This window comes from Diabrotica virgifera, chromosome 5 (assembly GCF_917563875.1).
Source record: "Diabrotica virgifera virgifera chromosome 5, PGI_DIABVI_V3a".
Taxonomy (NCBI): Eukaryota; Metazoa; Arthropoda; class Insecta; order Coleoptera; family Chrysomelidae; genus Diabrotica; species Diabrotica virgifera.
Window position 1 is genome coordinate 17196742 of NC_065447.1, and position 23084 is coordinate 17219825.

Here is a 23084-nt window from a genome sequence, read left to right on the forward strand (position 1 = left end):
TGCGCTATAATCGGAAAAAACGATTGGTGGAAATGAAAAATTAAATTGAAAAATGGAGAGTCCCACACTTTATGGAAAACTTAACTTAACTATTTTTGGTTGTAGCACCCACTCTTCACAATCCACTCCAGGTCCCAAGAACGCTCGAGTAATTGCAAATTTAGCATAATTGTCTCCCCTACTATGAGGATTTATTGATAAAAAACCTGGTTAGTTGTTAAAGCACATAATTCTTTTATTTTCCAACATAAGCAAATGAATCAAAAAATAAAATGTTAAGAAAGCATAAATCTACAATCGAGTTTTAATTTTAATATTTTATATATGCTGGAATATTCCACAGGGTGTTCCGAACTTCAAGAAAAAAACACAGTATGCTTGTTACTCCCGGTATAAAATGACATTTACCTGTCTAGCAACAATATTATTACACCGATATTCTTAAATAATAAGGCTATAACATACTAAAAGAATCACTCAAATCGGACCACTGGTTTATGAAATACGAGACATCAAACATGTCCCATTTTTAACGTGTTCGGCTAATTTTGCCGGTGTGTGTATATACTCAGAAATAAATACGCTCAGTATCTCTTTCAGTATATCGTATATAAAGGAAATCGTTTCCCGAACAGTCTACTTCTAACCTTCCTCAATTAACAAAGGAGTTATTAAACCGGATCCTTCTTGTTACCCACGTTTCATATTATGTTGACTGGCACTTAGAGCAATGAAGTTTACCGCATATAGGATTGCCAATAATTAAATATTAAATTAATGGGAGTCTCGCTACATCCTCCATTCGAATACTAATTAATACTGCATGCAATCCTGTTGAGGGATTAGAATCTTTCAACCCAATCAAGGCATTAAATCTCTGTTACTTAATTCATACAATTAATTGCTTGCCGCAGAAATTTCGAGTAAATTAGTTGAAGTGTATAATGATACACCGAAAGTGAGTTGTCGCTAAAATCTGCTACCTGTTGAATTGTATTATTTATATTTAAAGGATATTTTTTTTGAAGATATTCTTCTTTAGGCACGATTCGATTGAGGTTAAAATTATACATAAATCTGCACGCCTGCGCACACAGACAGTATGTAGTTCGTTGCTGATCTTTCAAGATAGGTATGTATGTACCTGTGACCGTGCAAATAAGTCATTAAAAGAATATATTAGTGTTTTTAGTGAATTTATTATTTATTATAATTCTTGTGTTTTTGGATTTGTGTTTCTCTGTAGTAAAATAATAAGATATTATGTAGGCATAACATTTTTACATTATTTGTCGCTGTGTTATGTAACTATATCCGAAACTTACATGTCAATTACAAGGACCTCGGTGGAGTAGCTGGTAGGGCGTTAGCTCCGAGATTGGAAAAACGCGGGTTCGAGTCCTGGGCGATTCATATATTTTTTTTATTTTTGGTTGTTTTAATAAAAAATTTTTGAAAGTGGTAGATAAGAACGTTAGTTTAATTTTTAAATAAAATAGAAATAACCTTTAAGTATATTTACTTCGTTTAAATTACCTATATAATAGAAGAATATCTTTTTACGTGCGTACAAAGTACACACACATTCTTTTTTTTATTTCAGCTAAGCAGGCCTTATGGAACTTTATTTATATAATATGTTCCAGTTTAATTTAAAAAATAATAAATAAAAAAAATTGTTACTTTTATAGCAACAAGCTGAGAGTAATTAAAAATTTAAAAAAACTTTTTCTTCAATTAGGTGATGTATATTTTCTTCAATCCCCATACGTACGTTTGTCTTTCCAGACATCTTCAGTGGGGCTACATGACCACATCTGAATGGAAACTACAGTGGGTGATCAAATTATTAGAGCCACCTAGCAAAATTCATTTTTTTACAAAAAGGGTATATAATTGAGCTGTATAGTATACTAATGCGTTTGTTTTCATTTGATTATCTTGTAACACAAAAGTGTAATAGATAGTCTGGCAAGAGTGCTGCCCAGCCTAGCTTAGTGTTTAGCGTTATAATAAACTTTGAGAGTTTTCATTGCTCTCAAGTGATATACTGATAGTCCTATACTATTTTTTGTGAATTTAGCAAACACAGAATATTCGTTACAGTAGTGGTACCAGAACATCATGCAAAACATACTGCGGTCGGTCAAGCGAAACGTAGAACAGGGGTTACTGAGAGGATATCAAAGTTGCTTTTCTACGAAGGTAATTAAATCCATTTACTAAGGCAGAAAATCAGTACACACATTCTAAATTAAATATAAATAAAAGTTATTATAGTCGGTCAGCTGTATGACGGGACAGAGCCGGTCGGTCGCCCCCAATGAATGTACAGGGTTATTCACTATATTTTGACCCCCTTGTAAACTGCTTTATTTACAGAATTAAAAAAAAATATAAAATACAAAAGTTATTCGATTTTTTAATTGATTTTGGACATATATATCTTTCTAGTGACGTCATCCATCTGGGCGTGATGATATAATCGACTATTTTTTTAAATGAGAATAGAGGTCGTGTGCTAGCTCATTTGAAAAGTTATTCAATTCCCTATTCCCATTAAAAAAAAATGAATGTGTGTGTGTACTTTGTACGCACGAAAGAGGTTATACTTCTGTTATATGATTATATGATTATAAACGAAATTAATATACTTTTTATTTATATTTTATTTAAATATTAACCTAATTTATACTTACTACTTTTCAAACATTTTTATTAAAACAGTGCCAAAAATTAAAATAATAAAAGAATAAAACACACACAAACACATTAAAAATGCCACAAATGATTTCTGAACATTAATTGTCGGAAATTTTTTTTAACTAAATACGTATTTTCTGAAAATAAAATTATATAATAAATATACTTACAATCATAAAATGTATAAAAAAATAAAAAAATAAAAGTTTCTATTGGGATTCGAACCAACTTACCAGCGCGGCTGGTATTGGCGTTGTATTGGGGTTCACTTGCATTAAACGCTTCGCCACGGAGACAGTGTGTCATTATGTGCGAAGATCGACTAACTAAACGGATTAAACTTTTGACATTTTTGAATTATGTAAATCAAATTATTTTGATTTTGAATTGAAATGATTTTGAATTGAAAAAATACAACAAAACATAGAGTAAGAAAACAATATATTAGGTGAATATTGATATAAATTTTGATGGTAATCAAATTATGTAAATAAAAGTATTACATACTATGTATTTTGGTAGGTTCAAATAGGTAGGTACCTATGATACATTTACAATTATTACGTACCTGTTGCTTTAAAAACTATTTAAAAACCACTACAATTATAAACTTTTTTGTTTCTGTCCTCATAACAATAAAACTAATATATTATACATTTGTTTACCTTCATATTGAACAATTATCTATTATTGACAGATCATTTCAACACCCAATCAGAGCCCGTATAACGACTAATAAATTTCGCAATCAATTGCATCGTGCAAAGTGGCTATGTTCAAATATCATAACAAAATTTGATCAACTATTTTTAAAACACTTACCAGTGTAAGATTCTTTAGCTTTGAATAAGCGAGATCGTAGATCGTCCCGGTTGATTGTTTTTATCCACAGTTCTCTACGCCTTCGAGCTAATAGGTTTTTATCAGTAATTTTGCGGCACTCATGCTAGTCACAGTTTGATGGGCTTTCACATTGGCATGCAACAATCATCTCTTCTATGTTAATAAGTCCAAAAATATAATATGAAAACTATTTAAAAGGCAGTATAACCATTAACTAGCTTTTTATTTGTTGTTTCTCTTCCTACAAATTTTAAAACGCAACAACCATACATAACCAAACCACAGTCCCACAGCTGTGCCACAGCTGCCATATTGGATAATTTTTGTCATGTCATTTGAACATCCAATCAGAACAAAGTTGTAATGCGACTGCGCCGGGATCAAAGGTTTTAATCCTATTAAAATTCACCCTCATATTGCGCGTAAAGAAGTATAACTTCAAAAATAGTCGATTACGTCATCACGCCCAAATGGATAACTTCACTAGTACGATATATATGTCAAAAAATCATAATTTAAAAATCGAATAACTTTTGTATTTTACATTTATTTCTAATTCTGTAAATAAAGCAGTTAACAAGGGGCTCAAAATATAGTGAATAACCCTGTACATTCATTGGAAACTACCGACCGGCTCTGTCCCGTCATACACTGACCGACTAGAATAACTTTTATTTATATTAAATTTAGAATGTGTGTACTGATTTTCAGCCTTAGTAAATGGATTTAATTACCTTCGTAGGAAAGCAACTTTGATACCCTCTCAGTAACCCCTGTTCTACGTTTCACTTGACCGACCGCAGTATGTTTCTCTACACAATCACAGTAATCAACTGTGAAAAATCTAGCTTTAGTAAATTCAAAGAGATTTTTTAGCCCTGCCTCTTGCACTCTAATAATTTGGTCACCCACTGTAAACCAAGCTGCCCATTTAAGCAGAACTATGAAAATATCGGACGCATGATAGCGACATCAATTAAAGAGAAATGAGAAGTCCCAGATCTAGACAATAAATCTAATACTTCTCGTGGAACCACTTTTTGGTAATATACTTAGTCTCTGCCTTTTACAATTTATAAGGCAAGGAGATGACGAATAAAGAAGATGAAAGGGACTCTACAATATGCAGTCACATTCCGTCTATTCGTCGAGGAATAACTTAAGCTGAGATTACTTTGTAGTACACTAACCAGCGATCCACAATTATTGGGATCAAAGCTATCCGTGCAAAAAGTTACGTATGTCTTGTTTTAATCTGAAAATCCGCCGGAGTGTGACGTCACGGCCAACTGCGGCTATGTTCAGTGTTGTTATTATCACTTTTCCAAAGAAAAAATACATATTGAAAACAAGTTGAAAAGATACCCAATCTCAAGACCTTTTAATTAGTATAAAGTTAAAATTTTGCTTCCTCTGCTACTTTGTATGTTCAATTATAGTGTTTTTTAAGGTGACGTACCTACTCTGACAAGTATCTGTCAGAGTTGACGTAAACTGGAAAGTATATCTGAGTTAATAATAGACATGCACTGTATAGCTATCTCTGTCTTTCAGAGCCACCTATGGTGGCAATAATTTTGGATCACACGTTATGATCAAGAAGATCAATGACCAATCCTATTCTAACCAAAATGTTACAGCTGTCATGGGTCATACAAACGTAAATGGAAGGAAAAGAGAACCGGAAAGACGACGTACATCCTGGTTGACAAACTTAAATCAGTGGAGTGGAAAAACAACGATAGAACCCTTCAGAACCGTTGCAGATAGAGTGGATCGTGATGATCGCCAATGTCCAGAAAGGATGAGGCACACGAAAAAGAAGATGAATTCTTTTTATTCGCTGAGATTTGCAATCTTCCTACAATTTCTTCATGGCCTATTCCATCCGATTGTATAGTCTGATTATTATCAGCGAAAGTATCTGTTGTATTTTATTCCGGGTCTGGAATATCAGCTCTCTTTGTTCCTACGGAGTAATAATTACGTTCAAACGTTATTTTTTTTCTTTTTGTCAATATTCGGGATAGTCAAACAACGACATATCTGTAACTAAATCTGGAACAGAAGCTTCGGAAAGCTACAATTGTTCTAGATTTTGTTACAGGTCGGGAATTACAACATAGTATATCAAATATTGTTTTTATTCTTAGAACATGTCCCGTCATCCCCAATACGAATATCGTCATAATGCTCAACACAAATATTACGTCGACAACGATAATAATGAAACAGAATTCACCGATAGCGATTGTCAGATGGATACTGCCCGCCGAAATCTACACACAATTCCAGCACCACCTCATTTGGATGAAATTTATAGCAAGCATTCCACGATAGTTCCCATTAAAGTGGTACCACTAAAAAAAGCTACCAAAATGGTGTCTACTCAACAGTCAGAAAAATTTGTGCAGGAGTAAGTATCAAAAAAGTTTTTTTAGTAGCTTAGACATTAGTCATTCTCTCAGTAGCAATAAATTATATTTAGGTCAGGTAAAGTTTTCCTCCTAATAGTAACAATAATAATATTGAAAAAAATTAAAAATATTACTAAAAGATTTTCAAATGAAAACTTTTTGGTCATTTCCCTGGTAACACCTCCATGGCTTCTAAAATTTGCAAGCCAGATGGATGCTGAAGCGAAGAAGTCAAGAGGGAATTCAAAAACTTACAATTCACGACCCCGTCTGTTTAGCTGGTAAATTCGAACAGAAAATGGACCTAGTTACTCAAAGGAGTAAAGACCAATATAAAAATAAAATAAAAATTCCATTTTTATTCAGTTGCAATGCGAAGGCAAAACAATCTTTTTTTTCACTTAGAATAGGGAGCGCAGACCAGCACTTTGAATCGACGATTTTCGTTTCTTATTGCAGTCATCATCGTTTCGTCCATCTTTTCTATGCAGAGTGCTAGTCTGCGCTCCCTATTCTAAGTGAAAAATAAAATTGTTTTGCCTTCGCATTGCAACTGAATAAAAATGGAATTTTTATTTTATTTTTAGATTCTATTTACTTCTTGTCTAGTCAAAAAAAATTACTTTTTCCTTTATTTGATAATAATAATTTTTGTTTTTTTTTTTGTTGATTTAATTAATTTTCTTATGATTATTATCCAACCATGACTCTTAACCAATGTAAGGTAAAAATACCTATTCATTATTGACATTAAAATAAAGAAACTAGCAGTTCTCCTACTACTACGATTGCGGTCTTCCAAATATACTTTTATAGATTTAAATCTGACTTGAAATTTTTTCTGTGGTTTCTATGGAATCGTAATTGATGTGTCGAGGATTCCAGATTTATTATGCTAAAGAGGAGTGGTGCAAGGATAGAGCCCTGTCGGAGCCATTGTATAGTTTTTTCCTTCCCTCTTTTGTTACCCATAACAACTTGGAAGCTTCTATCGCATAGCGTTGATTAATCGAGTTATATTGCAAATAATTATTGTAGTAACATAATTATAAGTTATTCTCTCCACACTGTTGTGAGGTCTATAAATGTTATGTATGTTTTGAGACACGTTCGATGCAGGCTTTTTAGTGCTGAAAGCAGGGTCCGATATAGGTTATTAGTGCTATGGTTTGTTTTTAAACCAGCAGGAGTAAACTGAAAAGACTGATTCACATCCAAGAAAGTCACTAGAAAAATCCCAAATAACTACATATTTTTTGGTTGATCATATCGGCCTTCGACATTCGACAGTAATCCATACACATTATATTATACTAATATGTCACTAAAGAGTTCTAAAAACAACTGTTTTTTATATAAAATTTGTCTAAAAATCTAACAATTAAAAGAAAAACGCAGAAAACACAAAATATCGCGGATATAACTTAATTAAACCAAATACTTCTACTCTTCTTCTTTTTATATAGACATTACTCTGTCTGTTTTTCAATGTGCCTCCAGTAAGTTGTCATTCCATCTTTTTCGTGGTCTTCCCACTGATCGTCTTCCTATTGGGGAACCGTCTCTCGCCGTCCTTACTACTCTATTTGTTGTCATTCGGCTTATGTGGTCGTTCCATTCTACTCTTCTGCTTTTCACCCAGTTATTAATGTTGTCCACCTTGCATCTCCTTCGTATATCTGCACTTCTAGCTCTATTCCACATCGTCTTACCATCGATTTTTCGCAATGTTTTCATCTCTGCTGTTTCTAGCATTATTTTTGTCCTTTCTGTATCAGGTCGTGTTTCTGCCGCGTATGTCATTATTGGTCTGATGACTGTTTTGTAAATTCTGCCTTTCACTTCTTTTCCGATGTTTTTGTTTCTCCATATTGTTTCATTCAGGCAACCTGCGGCTCTGTTTGCTTTATTCACCTGATCTTCCATTTCTGTTTCGAGCTTTCCGTAGCTGGATAATGTGATGCCTACATATTTAAAGTCCATGACTTGTTCTATTATTTGACACTCCAGCTCTAATTTACACCTTATTAGATCTGCTGTTATAACCATGCATTTAGTCTTTTTTGAGGAAATTAACATGTTAAATTTTCTAGCGGTTATATTAAATTCGTGCAGCATACGTTGTAAATCATCTTCACTTTGAGAGATTAGTATTGCGTCGTCTGCATAGCAGATTATTTTAAGTTGTTTTTCTCCCATTTGGTATCCTTTTTTTGTTCTTACTTTTTTTATTATTTCGTCCATGATCAGGTTGAACAACGGAGGACTCGGGGAATCTCCCTGTCTTATCCCATTGCCAGCTTCAATTGGGTCAGTTAGTTCATCATCTACTTTTACTTTTATTGTGTTGTTCTGGTAGATATTTTCGATCGTTTTAAACCGAATACTATTGACTGTAATAATACATACGACTCTTGACATTTCCCATTACATTTGAGGAAGCAAACAATATAGCGCCATCTAGTGGTGTGCGGTGATAACCAGAGCAATCTAACCTTACATTTATAAAATTGTTTTATTATTGTTGTTGTATAAGTGTTTGAACTATTTTTATTTTAATTTAATTTAGCAAAATTAGCTCGTTATTCAAAAATTTATAAAAATAAATTTGAATTTTTACGTCAAATTTTACATTTTCAAAACGTAGTTTCAATTCAAGCCGACAGTGGCGCTAGCGCGCTAGTGGCAACGTGCTTCCAGATTTCTGTGAGAGTTGGATGTATTACAGTCAATAGTATTTGATTAAACTATGAAATGACAGAAATGTCAAAATTTGAAGTAAACGTGCCCGAGGTTGGACCAATTATAAACAAGCATTACGGAGCGGGAAATATGAATCAAAACAAAAAAATTAGAATATCTAGGACATGTCATGAGAAATCAAGAATGTTACGGCCTTCTCCAACTGATTCTCCAAGGGAAGGTAAATGGCAAAAGTGAACCGGGAAGAAGACGCATTTTCTGGCTTCAAAATTTACGTAAGTGGTATAACACGACTACCACTGAACTGTTCCGCGCTGCGGTAAACAAAGCCAAGATAGCCATGATGATCGCCAACATTCAAAACAGATAGGCACTTTAAGAAGAAGAAGAAATTTGAATTACTCCTCTGGGTTTTAAAACAAAGCATACAAACTGATCACAACAGTTCTGGTTAGATCTCAAACCACCGTTGTTTTCGGTGAGATTCTGAAAGCGATTCTGTGGCACAGCTTATTGAAGATGTGGGTCTAAAGTTTTCTGTTTTTTTATTTAATTTGCCAGGTTTTAAAATTAGTCCAGAAAGCCACTGCGCATCCGCTAGAGAAAATATTCTAATTCGGATTTTTTGCACAATCTTACTCAAAAAGGACTCCTTTTAACAAATTTGCATGTTGCCAGGACCAAAAGGTGGTCAAAAATTTTTTAAACGTTTTTTTTTTTGTTGTTTCCTAAATTTATTTTTTTTGCATGGAAAAAAGTTTTTTTAGGTTTTTTGGATCATTCCAAACAGAAAAGGCCTTTAGTGACTTTTCTCTAAAAATGATAGTTTTTGACATATAAGCGATTAAAAATTCAAAAATTGCGAAATCGGCCATTTTTAACCCTCAAAAACTATGTGAAAACCTGAAAATTTGAATGTTGCCAAGGTAGGTAGATATTCCTTAAACATCGATTGATGAAATCCCGAAGAGTTTTTTTCAATACAATATTCAAAACTCCTTTGTTTTTTAATTGGTAATCAAGCGTGCGCGACACTATTTTCCACCGAGAGTATGGTGCAAATGAAAGGAATAAATTCGGTATTTCGTAAACCGGCGACTTTAAGGAAAAATCCCGAAACAGGTCGATTTTTATTTTTAAGTTATGATATTGTGGCGTATATCGTATACTAGTGACGTCATCCGTCTGGGCGTGATGACGTAATCGATGATTTTTTTAAATGAGAATAGGGGTCGTGTGGTAGCTCATTTGAAAGGTTCTTCAATTTTCTATTCAGTAATGTAAACATTTACATAATTATTTATACAGGGTGTCCCTCTACTTCTTTTTTTGCCAAATAATTTATTTTAATAAAAATTTTTGGACACCGTGTATAAATAATTATCTAACTGTTTATATTACTGAATAGAGAACTGAAGAACCTTTCAAATGAGCTAGCACACGACCCCTATTCTCATTTAAAAAAATCATCGATTACGTCATCACGTCCAGATGGATGACGTCACTAGTATACCATATATTCCACAATATCATAACTTAAAAATAAAAATCGACCTGTTTCGGGATTTTTCCTTAAAGTCGCCGGTTTACGAAGTAACGAATTTATCCCTTTCATTTGCACCATACTGTCGGGGGAAAATAGTGTCGCGCACGCTTGATTAGCAATTAAACAACAAAGAAGTTTTGAATATTGTATTGCAAAAAACTCTTCGGGATTTCATCAATCGATGTTTAAAAAATATCTACCTACCTTGGCAACATTTAAATTTTAAGTTTTTCACATAGTTTTTGAGGATTAAAAATGGCCGATTTCGCAATTTTTGAATTTTTAATCGCTTATATGTCAAAAACTATAAATTTTAGAGAAAAGTCACTAAAGACCTTTTCTGTTTGGATTGATCCAAAAAAACTAAAAAAACTTTTTTCCATGCAAAAAAATACTTTTAGGAAAAAAACAAAAAAAAACGTTTAAAAAATTTTTGACCACCTTTTGGTCTTGGCAACATGTAAATTTGTTAAAAGGAGTCTTTTTTGAGTAAGACTGTGCAAAAAATCCGAATTAGAATATTTTACCTAGCGGATGCGCAGTGGCTTTCTGGACTAAATGAAGATTATGGAGAAATAGAGATTGTACCTGGAGAAATGGATAATTTTTTAAAATAGCTTACGCAACTATTCCCATATTTGGATCCCCTCTTCTTCTTCTTCTTTAAGTGCCTTCTCTTATGGAGGTTGACGATAACTTATGTAAACTCCTCTCCTTCGTAAGCTTTTCTTATTAAAGTTGGGAGGTCTAGTCCTATCCAGTCCTTGATATTATGCAAGCAGGTTTTTGTCGTCTGTTAGTCTGCTAAGACCGTATCCTTTCGATTCTCCTTTAACTAATACGCTTTCGTGTAGTTTTCCCAGTGCTTTCTCGAAGATATGTTCAAATTACATATAAAATAACACCGGCAACAGACTCTATCCTTGTGTAACTCCTCTATCTATTAATATTTTCAATGTCAACTGATCAGCTGTTTTATTGTTGGCAGTTTGGTTGTACTGTGAATTATACATAATTCTCAAGTCAAGTTAGTTCAAGTCTTTAGCATCTAAGCCAGCATCATTCAGATGGTTAAGACTTGCCATGTTTTACTCTATCAAATGCCTTTTTGTAGCCGATAAAACAAATATATACGTTACAGTTGATATCACTGTACCTCTGCATATAATAGACCAGGGCGCATCTTTAAAAATATTAGTAAATTTGTATGTTGAGAGGTGACTCATATTTTTTTTGCAAAAATTGCTTGGAATTAATTCAAATAATAATGATTGAGTTATTCTCCCACTCAAAAAGGTCCGGAACATTGTTTAAATAATCAAAATGTCAAAAAATGAAGGAAAAATTCGATTTTTTTCTTCGTTTGTTTTTTGATTATAACTTTAAAAGTATTCATTTCCAAAAAAAGTTTCACCAACCTAAAAGTTGCGTAATTAAATTTCCTACAAGATAGCATTAGTTAAAAGTTTAAAACATTGTCACCCTTGTTGCAAAATAGCAATAATTTTGAAAAAAACATAAAAAAACAAGTATTCGCATTTTACGTTTTTCAACCATTTATGCTACACTTAGAGCCTTCATATTTCATCCAGAAAAACTTTATGATAAAATAAAACAACACTGTAAATTTCAGTAAGATCGGTTTAATAGATTTTGCAAAATAAATTTTGCAATCCAGCTTTCGCAAAAAAAAATGATATTTTCAAAATGTTGCGGGACTGAAAATAAAGCTGAGAGCAAGTTGAATTTTTTTGCATATAAAAGAAGACTGTACCTTTTATTTGCAATTTGTAAAAGTAAAATCGATTAACTATCACGAAGTCAGGAATTTTTTTAAATAAATATTAATTTTTGGTGCTACGCCCAGGACAGCTGATAAGTTTGCTCTGATTGGGCATTCCAATGACCTTTGATAAATGATTGATAAATTTTAATTTTTAGTACATTTCGATATAAATAAATAAATTTGTTTATTGCAAAATAAAAAAACATACTCTGTCCTTTGAAATAACGCTTTTTTTAGCAAAAACTTTCTTTGTTCATATATTTTAACTTAGAGAATAAAATATTATTTTTTTAAACATATGCAATTGTTTAAACAATATTTCACAAACAATAATCAAATTAGTTTGATTTTTGTGGAATTAAAATATTAAAATATAACAAAATATAGAGTAAGAAAATAATACATTAGATAAAGATTTGAAGAAATTTTGATGGAAATCAACTTGTGTGAATCGAACACCGCTGTCCTGCGCATAACACCAAAAATTAATGTTAATTTTAAAAAAAATCCTGACGCCGTGGTAGCTAACTGATTTTAATTTTTCAAATTGCAGATGAAAGATACAGTATTCTTCTATGAGTAAAAAACAATTTAAACTTACTATCTGCTTTATTTTCAGTCCTGCAATATTTTGAAAAAATGAATTTTTTTGCGAAAGCTGGATTGCAAAATTTATTTTTCAAAATCTATTGAACCGATCTTAATGAAATGTACAGTATTGTTTAACTATATCATAAAGTTTTTCTGAGTAAAATATGAAGGTCCTAAGTGTAGCATAAGGGTCGAACAACGTAAAATTCGAATACTTGTTTTTTTATGTTTTTTTTTTTTCGAAATTATTGCTATTTAACAACAAGTAACTAATATTGTAAAAAATTTTATTATGCAGCTTTTACGTCAGTGCAACTTTTCTCGGAAGGAACACTTTTAAAGTTATAATCAAAAAACGAAGAAAAAAATCGAATTTTCCCTTAATTTTTTGACATTTTGATTATCTAAACAATGTTCCGGACCTTTTTGAGTGGGAGGATAAATCAATTATTATTATATGAGTTAAGTCCAAGCAATTTCTCCAAAAAAATATGAGCCACCTCTCAACGTCCATCTCAAAACACATGCGCCCTGGACTATAAACACTTGTACAGCAAATACTACCTTTCGGGTGCCTGGCATCGTAGAATCCAAATTATTGTGATTATGACAATGTTCTTCGCATTTTGTTTGCTTTGTATCAACTTTAAACGTTTTAAGTGGCTCATTGGGCTCATTATTCTGTAGTCTTCGCATGTTTTTGCATTTATTGCAAGTTTATGTTCGGGTTATGGGGTTGATTTTTAAAATTTTTAGTAAATGGCTATCCGTGATAATCAGAAATTATTCCATGTTTAAAACATTATTTTAAGTGCCAAAATTGCAACAACATCGGACGTAAACAGTTTTTGAGTTTAAAATATTTTAAATATTGTTTTTAATATTCAAGGTCATATTACGATCAAAATACCATCCCCGCTGCCACTACGCTCCCTCGCAAAGCTTATTACCCTAACAGATTTGATTCCCCAAGAAACATTTACCCGGTGTGTACAGCATTCCATCCGGATTCTGATCATTATGTAAACGCATTTACGAACCCCTACCATAATCAGCAGCTTCAACAGTTCAACTGTCACAATTGTCACGCAAAATCAACAGGCTCTAAGCGGTTCCCGGTTAAAGTGAGGACACCAAAGTAAGTAGAATTTTTGTAGTTTAATTTCCCACAAAGTATTTTTAGACAAGGACTGATCTGTTTTGAGGTGGATGTGAGAGGTGGCATTCGGATTTTTGCAGATAAAGTTAGGTAACAACTTCAATAAATATGATTGACTTATGCTCCTTCTCAAATATGCCCGGAACATTAATAAAAAAAATTTAAATATTTAAAAATTTCGAAAAATATCGATTTTCTTCTATTTTCATTGCTTATAATTTTAAAACGATTCGTTTTGGAACAAAGTCGAATGGAAAGAAAATAAAGATAATTGAATTTTTTATAACAGACGGCTGGTTTAAAATGTCTTAGATTATTACCCTTTCTGCAAAGTAGAAATAAATAGAAAATAAGTGGGCAAAAAATACTGTTTTTTTTTTCAATGTTTTTCAACCACTTTGGTTGCACTTAGAATTTTCATAATTCGCTTAGAACATTCTTATAGTATACTTTAACCGTCCACCAAATTTCATTAAAATCGACCTGGTAGATTTTTCATAATTATTTTGCAATCTAATTTTTTTTTAAAAAGTTCAAATTTTTTAAAAACTTTCTGAACAAAAAGTAGATTATTTAGAAATTTACTAATTTTTTTACATATAAAGAGGTTCCGTATCTATCTAATACACTTTACAGAATTAAAATTGGATTATTTAGGCGACCTCAGCACTGATTTAAAATTATAAACAATGTTTTAGTTTATGAACAAATAAAGTGAGGACGTTTTGAGTTGAAGTAAATTCATTCTCTTGAGAATGGGCGACTCTGGAGATAAATCCCCAAACAGATCGATTTTTATTTTTAAATTATAATTTTTTGGCATAAATATCATACTAGTTATGTCATCCATCTTGGTGTGATGACGTAATCTGAATATTGAAATTAATTTAATTTAAAAAAAAATTTTTATTCAAACACTGTATAAATAATTATGTTAATGTTTATATTAGTGAATACAAAATTGAATAGACTTTCGATTGAACTATCACATGGCACCTATTTTCATTAAAAAAAAATCATCGATTACGTCATCACTAGTATGATAAAAACTCACCGGCACAAAATTCCGCCACCCAAAATTTTTGATTAAGTTTGACAATCTATAACTTTATTATTTGTACTCAGATTTTCAAGATTCTGGCATCAGTTTGTAGGTACATATATTGATGTCGTTTTTTATTATTCCGGTAACAAAAATTTTTTGCTTATATGGCATTATACGGTGGTGAATGGAAGCGTTGTATTTTCTCTTAACTTTAAAAAATTCTGTGGAAAAATTTTGACGGCTGATTTTGTTTCATACTCCCTTTGTATTATCCTGGAGGTATCACTAAGGTTTTGCTTTTTGAATTATCCAAATATCTCTTTTTTTGTAAGAGCTGTAAATAAAAACATTGCTTTGAAGGTTTTTTTAATTAAAACTATCAAACTCACTAAAATTGACAAAACAAAACAAAATAACAACAAAACCAAACAATTCAATAGGGGGTATGTCCACCTCTTGCAGCAAAGACTGCTCGCAATCTGTTTGGCATCGAATAAAGGTGTGTTATCCTTGCCTCGGGAAGAGTCCGAAATCCCTCTACCAGGGCCATTACTGTACCAAATTTTCTGGAGGCCTAGGATGACGGTGAATAGCTTTTTTTAATTCATCCCATAAATACTCAATAGGATTGAGATCTGGGCTGCATGCGGGCCATTCTAATCTTATCAATCCAACCTCTATTTTATGAGTCAATCAGTGTTTTTATTTACAAAAAATGGTACAGCTCTTAGAAGAAAAAAGATTTTCGGATAATTCTAAAACAAAATTTTAGTGATGCCTCCGGGATAATATGGCAGGACTATAAAACAAAACCAGCCCTTCCATTTTTCCACAGAATGTTTTAAAGTTAGGAGGAAATACAACACTTCCATTCACCCCCGTATAATGCAATGCAAGCAAAATTTTTGTGTTACCGAAATAATACCAAAAGATATCAATATATGTACCTCCAAACTGGTGCAAGAATCTTGAAAATCGGAGTACAAATAATAAAGTTATAAATTATCAAACTTAATCAAAAATTTTGGGTGGCGGAATTTTGTGCCGGTGAGTGTACCTATATACCAAAAAATTAGAATTTAAAAATAAAAATCGACCTTTTTCGGGGTTTATCCCCAGAGACACCTATTCTCGAGAAAATGAATTTATGCCAACTCAAACGTCCTCAATGTATTTGCCAAAAACTTCTTTATAAATTTAAAACAATGCTGAGGCCGCTTAAATAATCCGATTTTAATTCTGTAAAGTGTATTAGATAGGTAGAGAACCTCTTTATACGTAAAAAAATTAGCAAACTTCTAAATAGTCTGCTTTTCCTTCAAAAAGTTTTTAAATAATTTGAACTTTATAAAAAAATTTAGATTGCAACATTATTCTGCAAAATCTATCAGGTTGATTTAAATGAAATTTGGTGAACAATTTAGGTATGTTCTAAGAATTTTTCATGCGAATTACGAAAGTTCTAAGTGCAACCACAGTGAATGAAAAACATTGAATAAAAACAGGCTTATTTTGCCCCCTTATTTTATATTTATGGCTGTTTTGCAGAAAGGGTAATAATTTAAGACATTTTTAACCAGTCGTTTATCATACAAAATGCAATTATCTTTATTTTATTTCCCTACAGCTTTGTTCCAAAATTAGTCGTTTTAAAGTTATAAGCAAAGAAAATAGAAATAAATCGATGTGTTTCGAATTTTTTAGATATTTAAATTTTTTTATTAATGTTCCGGGGACATTTGAGAAGGAGCATAAGTCAAGTATTATTGTTGAAGTCGTTACCTAACTTTATCTGCAAAAATCCGAATGCCACCTCATACATCCAAAAAAAGACCTTTTTCACAGACCCGGCTTGGTCTATTTCATATTGTAGATTATTTTTTAATAATGTGACAAAACTAATATTGTTCATTAAGAGGCTACAATAGAGAGTCATCAAAATGGAAAACGCGCTCCAAGATTGCGGCTTTTATTTTTAATATTTTGTCGAGATATTTGGCAGACATATTCGTAATATAGTAAATAATGGCGATACAGAGCCCAATTTGAGAACTATGTTAGTATGTGGAAATTACTCCATAATTAAACAAAATATTACAAAAATGAGCCTGTACCGCCATTAACAACAACAATGAAATACACTTTCATCAAATTAACTTTCTTATCCCATGCATATATTTTGTGCCATATTGGAGCGACTAAAATGTTTTATCTCTAACAAGAAATCGAACATATTCTCTAGTGTACAGCACGATTCTCTTATCTTCTCTTATCTGTTTTGTTATTTGTATCAATATCTGTTCAGTGCAGTAGTGTATTATTTTTAGAATTCGTTAGTGTTGATCCATAGGTAAGTAGTGTTTATTTTATAATTAATTTGTTATATTTTGTGTAATAGAACAACTAATAGCCCGATCAAAGAACAATCTGACCCCAAAAAAATAAAGGAAGGATGAAAATTTGGGAATAGGTAGTTGAAATTGTCTATTGTTATATAAGAAAAAGTTTACAATTCTACGTACCTTTTATTTTACAAAATTGGAGGGGAATACCCCCTCTCAACCGTGAAAAATATACATTCAAAATAAGGAATTGAATAAAATGACTAATTCTAAGCAACTTTTGTTCTATAGAGTTTTTTCCCTAAGTCAATACTTTTCGAGTTATTTGCAAGTGAATATGTTCATTTTTAACAGAAAAAAAAACAGGTTTTTGGATGGTTTTTCGGAGATAACTCAAAAAGTAAGTATTTGAGCGAAAAAAAATTCTTATCAAAAATATAGCTTATAAAAAACTGTATGGTTGAGGTCTGTAGACCCAGTAGAAGCAGATTTGTAGCTAATGAAAAGTAGGTTCTTCTTCATAAAATTCCAAATCTAATATTTCAATGTGAAATAACCCAAAAAAGTACTTTTCGGGGAAAATTCATTTCAACTTTTTTAATGTGTTTAAAAAAAGGTTTTTTTTTGTTTTAAAAAAAAATTGTAATATTAAAAGTAACTGAGTTACGCTAAAAATATTGTTGGCGCCTTTCATTTTTTTGGTAAAAAAATCGCGAAAATCACTCCCTAATTAGCATCACAAATAAATTTTATCGTTACCACTTCACAAGTTACTTTACTTATGTATTATTTATATGATCTGTAAGTTTCATCGGTTCAATGTGCTTAATTTTGAAAAGCTGTAGTTAAAATGGCTTGAACGGGTAACTAATCACGAGTTTAGGCAAATTTTGAACAGCCATAACATAACCACTTTTTGTCTAAAAAAAAAACAGAAAAGCAAAAATATTCAGAAAAGCAAAACCTACATTTTATTACTCTTTAATATTTTTGGTATTACTAATAATTTTAAGTTAATTCCATAAACAATTCCATTTTTTTCAAAATTAAAAAAAATGTTTTATTTTAAACCAATTTTTTTTTTAACTGAGCACTTTGAACCAATGTAACTTATAGATAATATAAACAATATAAAAGTAAAGTAACTTGTGAAGCGGTAACGATTAATTTTATTTGGCAAGCTAATTAGGGGGTGATTTTAGCGATTTTTGTACCAAAACATAAACGGGACCAACAATATTTTGAGCGCAAATCACTTATTTTTAATGTTAGAAGTTTTTTTTTAAAAACAAATATAAACCTTTTTTAAACAATTTAAAAAATTTGTAGTGAATTTTCCCCGAAAAGGGCTCTGTTTTTTGGTTATTTCACATTTAAATATTCGATTTGGAATTTGACGAAGAAAAACCTACTTTTCATTAGCTACAACTCTGCTTCTACTGGGTCTGTAGACCTCAAGCGTACACCAATTTTAAAATGTTTTATAAGCTATATTTTTACTAAGAATATTTTTTTCGCTAGAATACTTACTTTTTGAGTTATCTGCAAAAAACCGCCCAAAAACATGTTTTTTTTGTTAAAAATGAACATATTCACTCGCAAATAACTCGAAAAGTATTGACTTAGTGAAAAAAGAATGTGTGTGTACTTTGTACGCACGTAAGAAGTTATACTTCTATTATATGATTATATGATTATAAACGAAATTAATATACTTTTTATTTATATTTTATTTAAATATTAAATTAATTTATACTTACTACTTCTCAAACATTTTTATTAAAACAGTGCCAAAAATTAAAATAATAAAAAAATAAAACACACACAAACACATTAAAAATGCCACAAATGATTTCTGAACATTAATTGTCGGAAAAATTTTTAACTAAATACGTATTTTCTGAAAATAAAATTATATAATAAATATACTTACAATCATAAAATGTATAAAAAAAAATAAAAAAACAAAAGTTTCTATTGGGATTCGAACCAACTTACCACGCGGCTGGTATTTGCGTTGTATGGGGATTCACTCGCATTAAAACTTCGCCACAGAGACAGCTTGTCATTATGTGCGAATATCGTCTAACTAAACAGATTAACCTTTTGACATTTTTAACTTTGTAAATCAAATTATTTTGATTTTGAATTGAAATGATTTAGAATTGAAAAAATACAACAAAACATAGAGTAAGAAAACAATATATTAGGTGAATATTGATAGAAATTTTGATGGTAATCAAATTATGTAAATAAAAGTATTACATACTACTTATATGTATTTTGGTAGGTTCAAGGTAGGTATCGGAGCCCGTATAACGACTAACAAATTTCGCAATCACTTGCGTCGTGTAAAGTGGCTATGTTCAAATATCATAACAAAATTTGATCAACTATTTATAAAACACTTACCAGTGAAAGATTCTTTAGCTTTCAACAAGCGAGATCTGCGGCACTCATACCATACTAGTCACAGTTTGATGAGCTTTCACATTGGCATGCAACAATCATCTCTTCTATGTAAATAAGTCCAAAAATATAATATGAAAACTATTTAAAAAGGCAGTATAACCATTAACTAACTTTTTGTTTGTTGTTTCTCTTCCTACAAATTTTAAAACGCAACAAGCATACATTATAACCAAACCACAGTCCCACAGCTGTGCCACAGCTGCCATATTGGATAATTTTTGTCATATCATTTGAACATCCAATCAGAACAAAGTTATAATGCGCATGCGCCCGGTCGCTAGGTTTTACCATATAAAATTTCACCGTCATTACGCCCGTAAAGAAGTATAACTTCAAAAAACTCTATAGAACAAAAGTTGCTTAGAATTAGTAATTTTATCCAATTCCGGGCCTAGTTTGAACGTATATTTTTTCACTCCCGAGAAAATATTTTTCACCCTGTATTTCCCAATTTTTGTAAAATGGAGGGGATGTAGAATTGTAAACATTTTCTTACATAATAATAGACAATTTCAACTACCTATTTCCAAATTTTCATCCTTCCTTTATTTTTTTGGAGGTTTTCGTAAAATTTTGTGTTCCCTGATCGGGCTATAAGTTGTTGGACCATTTGAGAAAATAGATTATTGTTAATTGTGAGTTTTACGTTGTAGGTAAGTATATTTACGTAAAAATATTTCGAATGCTAATGCGGGTATACATATAAAGTTTTAGAAGAATTTTTTATTCTAAAAATATTATTAATAGTTTAAAAAATGGGAAAAGTTAATTTACAGTTCTATTAAAAAAAGGTTGAAACTAGTTAGAGTGCTTTCGGCGCTCTATGAACTAAATAAAACAAGACGGTTCTTGTTTCGCTTCACAACGAAATGATTATTTATTATCGTTTTATTATTATTTCGTACAAATACCTATGTTAACATAAAATTTTCACCAATTTTGGTTTATTTTTATAAATCTTTATTAACTAATAATAAAATTGTTTTCCATTACTTCTATTTAGCGCGCCTATGAGTATATTGTTAAAATAATGATCTTAGATAATATCAAATATTGCCACTGTTGCTTAAGTTTTGCAGAACTTTCGAACAGAAAGAAATTAGTAAATTCTTCGTCTTCCTGGTGCTTGTTTTCTTTCTACTTTTCCCTGTAAGATTAATTGAAGTAGTCCATATATCTCGCTGGTCGTCCTCATGATGTGACCGAGGTATTCGATTTTGGCTGTTCTTATTGTTGTTAACAGCTGTCTTTCTTTTTGTATTATGAATAAAACACCTTGATTAATAACGTGATGGGTATAAGATATCTTCAGGATTCGACGATAAAGACACAATTTTTTTGTAGATGGTGTCTGTAATAGTCCTCGGTTCAACCTCGTACAACACTAGAAAAGATATAACATCGTAGTAACCTGAATTTATGGGTATGGGTATGGGTATCGATAAATCATGGCATTTGAATAGCTTAGCCATTTTTTGAAATACAGATCTTGTTTTCTCTATTCTACATTTAATTTCTAGCAGAATCTAAGAATAGGCGAATATATTGATAACAGGTTGCCGGACAAAAAGTGGCCACAAATAGTGTTATTAAAATTAAAAGTAATTCATTTTGAAAAAAAATTCCTTCATGACGTAAATTAATGTTTTCTATATCAAATTGTCAATACGATGCTGCTGAAAAAGTGGCTGCAATGCAAATTATGGTTGCCAGTTGTTAAGAACGCGAGGTATCAAAGACAAAGTGAAAGAAGGCTACCGCAAAACGCCACTGATTTGACAAGATGACTGCTTTAACAACTCGTATTCACCATCAAACATTGTTAATCTTGTCAAACCAGTGGCGTTGAGTGCTAGCTTTCTTTCACTTTATCTCTGATATCTTGCGTTTTTAACAGCTGGAAACCCTAATTTGGGACATTTTTTTACAGATTTCACAAAACTGTTTTAAAAAATCCACGAGGAAAATAAACTTCCTGTAGCTTGCTGTATACTGTATACCATAAATCACAAAAATACTAGATTTGTTGTAAAAGGTATAGTTTAAAATACCCTAAAAAGGGTCACAATGATACAAAACGTTTTCGGATTAAGAAATCCATCATAAGTGTTCTAATAGTCAAAAAATAGCATGCCTGAACCACCAAAATGTGTTGGGTAAAAACCCTTTAAAACCCTTTACTTTTAAAGGGTTTTTACCCAACACATTTTGGTGGCTCAGGCATGCTATTTTTTTGGCTTTTAGGACACTGATGATGGATTTCTTAATCCGAAAATGTTTTGTATTATTGTGACTCTTTTTTATGGTATTTTAAAATATATTTTTTACAACAAATCTAGTATTTTTAAAACTTTTTTAGTTTAATGATTGATCAAATATCATTCCTCTAAATTTGATTTCATTTGTATAGGAAAGGTTTTGGTTGCCCAAAGTGAGGTTTGGTTTATCCTTGATATTATTTTTTAAATAATTATATATTTTGTTTTATTAGAAAAAAAAATGCGAAAACTGATACTTAGGTATCAACTTGGTAGTTTATTTAAGTGTTCTTGTAATATTATCGCAATATGATGAAATTATTGCCTTTTATTTAAAGAATCAGGCCATCAGCATAAAGGCTTGCCTGAACATGTTTCACAATGATTTTAATTATATCGTTTATTGCTGTTGAAAATAGAGTAGAACTGATAATAGTATCTTACATTATTACTTTTTTTTTATACAGGGTGTCCCAAAAGTAGTGGAACGGTCGAATATTTCGCGAACTAAACATCGGATCGAAAAACTGAAAAATACGTGTTCAATCATTTTCAAAAATCTATTTAATGACACTAAACACCAACCCCCTGGAGGTGGGGTGGAGGGTAACTTTAAAATCTCAAATGGAAACCCCTAGTTTTCTTGCAGATTTGGATTCTTTACGTAAAAGTATGCAACTTTTATTCAAAACATTTTTTCGAACCGTGGATAGATGGCGCTATAATTGAGAAAAACGATTTATCCTGATACCATAGGTAAATTATAGAAACGGTCTAATATCTCGAAAAATACACTTCCAAATGAGAAACCAAAAAAAAGGTTTTTAATACCTTTCGAAAACTTATCGAATAACACTAAACATGACCCTCCAACCCACCCTCTGGAGGTGGGGTGGGGGGTAACTTTAAAATCTTAAATAGCAACCCCCACTTTTATTACAGATTCGGATTTGTCATGAAAAATTAAGCAACATTTATTCGAAACATTTTTTAGAATTGTTGATAGATGGCGCTTTAATTGGAAAAATACGATTTATTAGCGCGGTATCTATCAGCAATTTTAAAAAATGTTTCGAATAAATGTTGCTTAATTTTTCATGACGAATTCGAATCTGCAATAAAAAGTGGGGGTTGCTATTTAAGATTTTAAATTTACCCCCCACCCCGTCTCCAGGGGGTGGGTTGGAGGGTCATTTTTGGTGTTTATCGATAGGTTTTC

The 23084-nt window shown here is 31.5% G+C and overlaps 1 protein-coding gene across 1 annotated transcript in view; it reads left to right on the forward strand.

Moving 5' to 3' along the window:
- Positions 1 to 23084, forward strand: part of LOC114332891 (uncharacterized) — a 169365-nt gene that overhangs the window by 15317 nt on the left and 130964 nt on the right. Inside the window, exons 2-3 of the mRNA XM_028282680.2 lie at positions 5700 to 5962; positions 13479 to 13727. Of these exons, the coding sequence (XP_028138481.2) occupies positions 5703 to 5962; positions 13479 to 13727 (509 nt within the window). The 5' untranslated portion in view covers positions 5700 to 5702. The remainder of the gene's footprint in view (positions 1 to 5699; positions 5963 to 13478; positions 13728 to 23084) is intronic.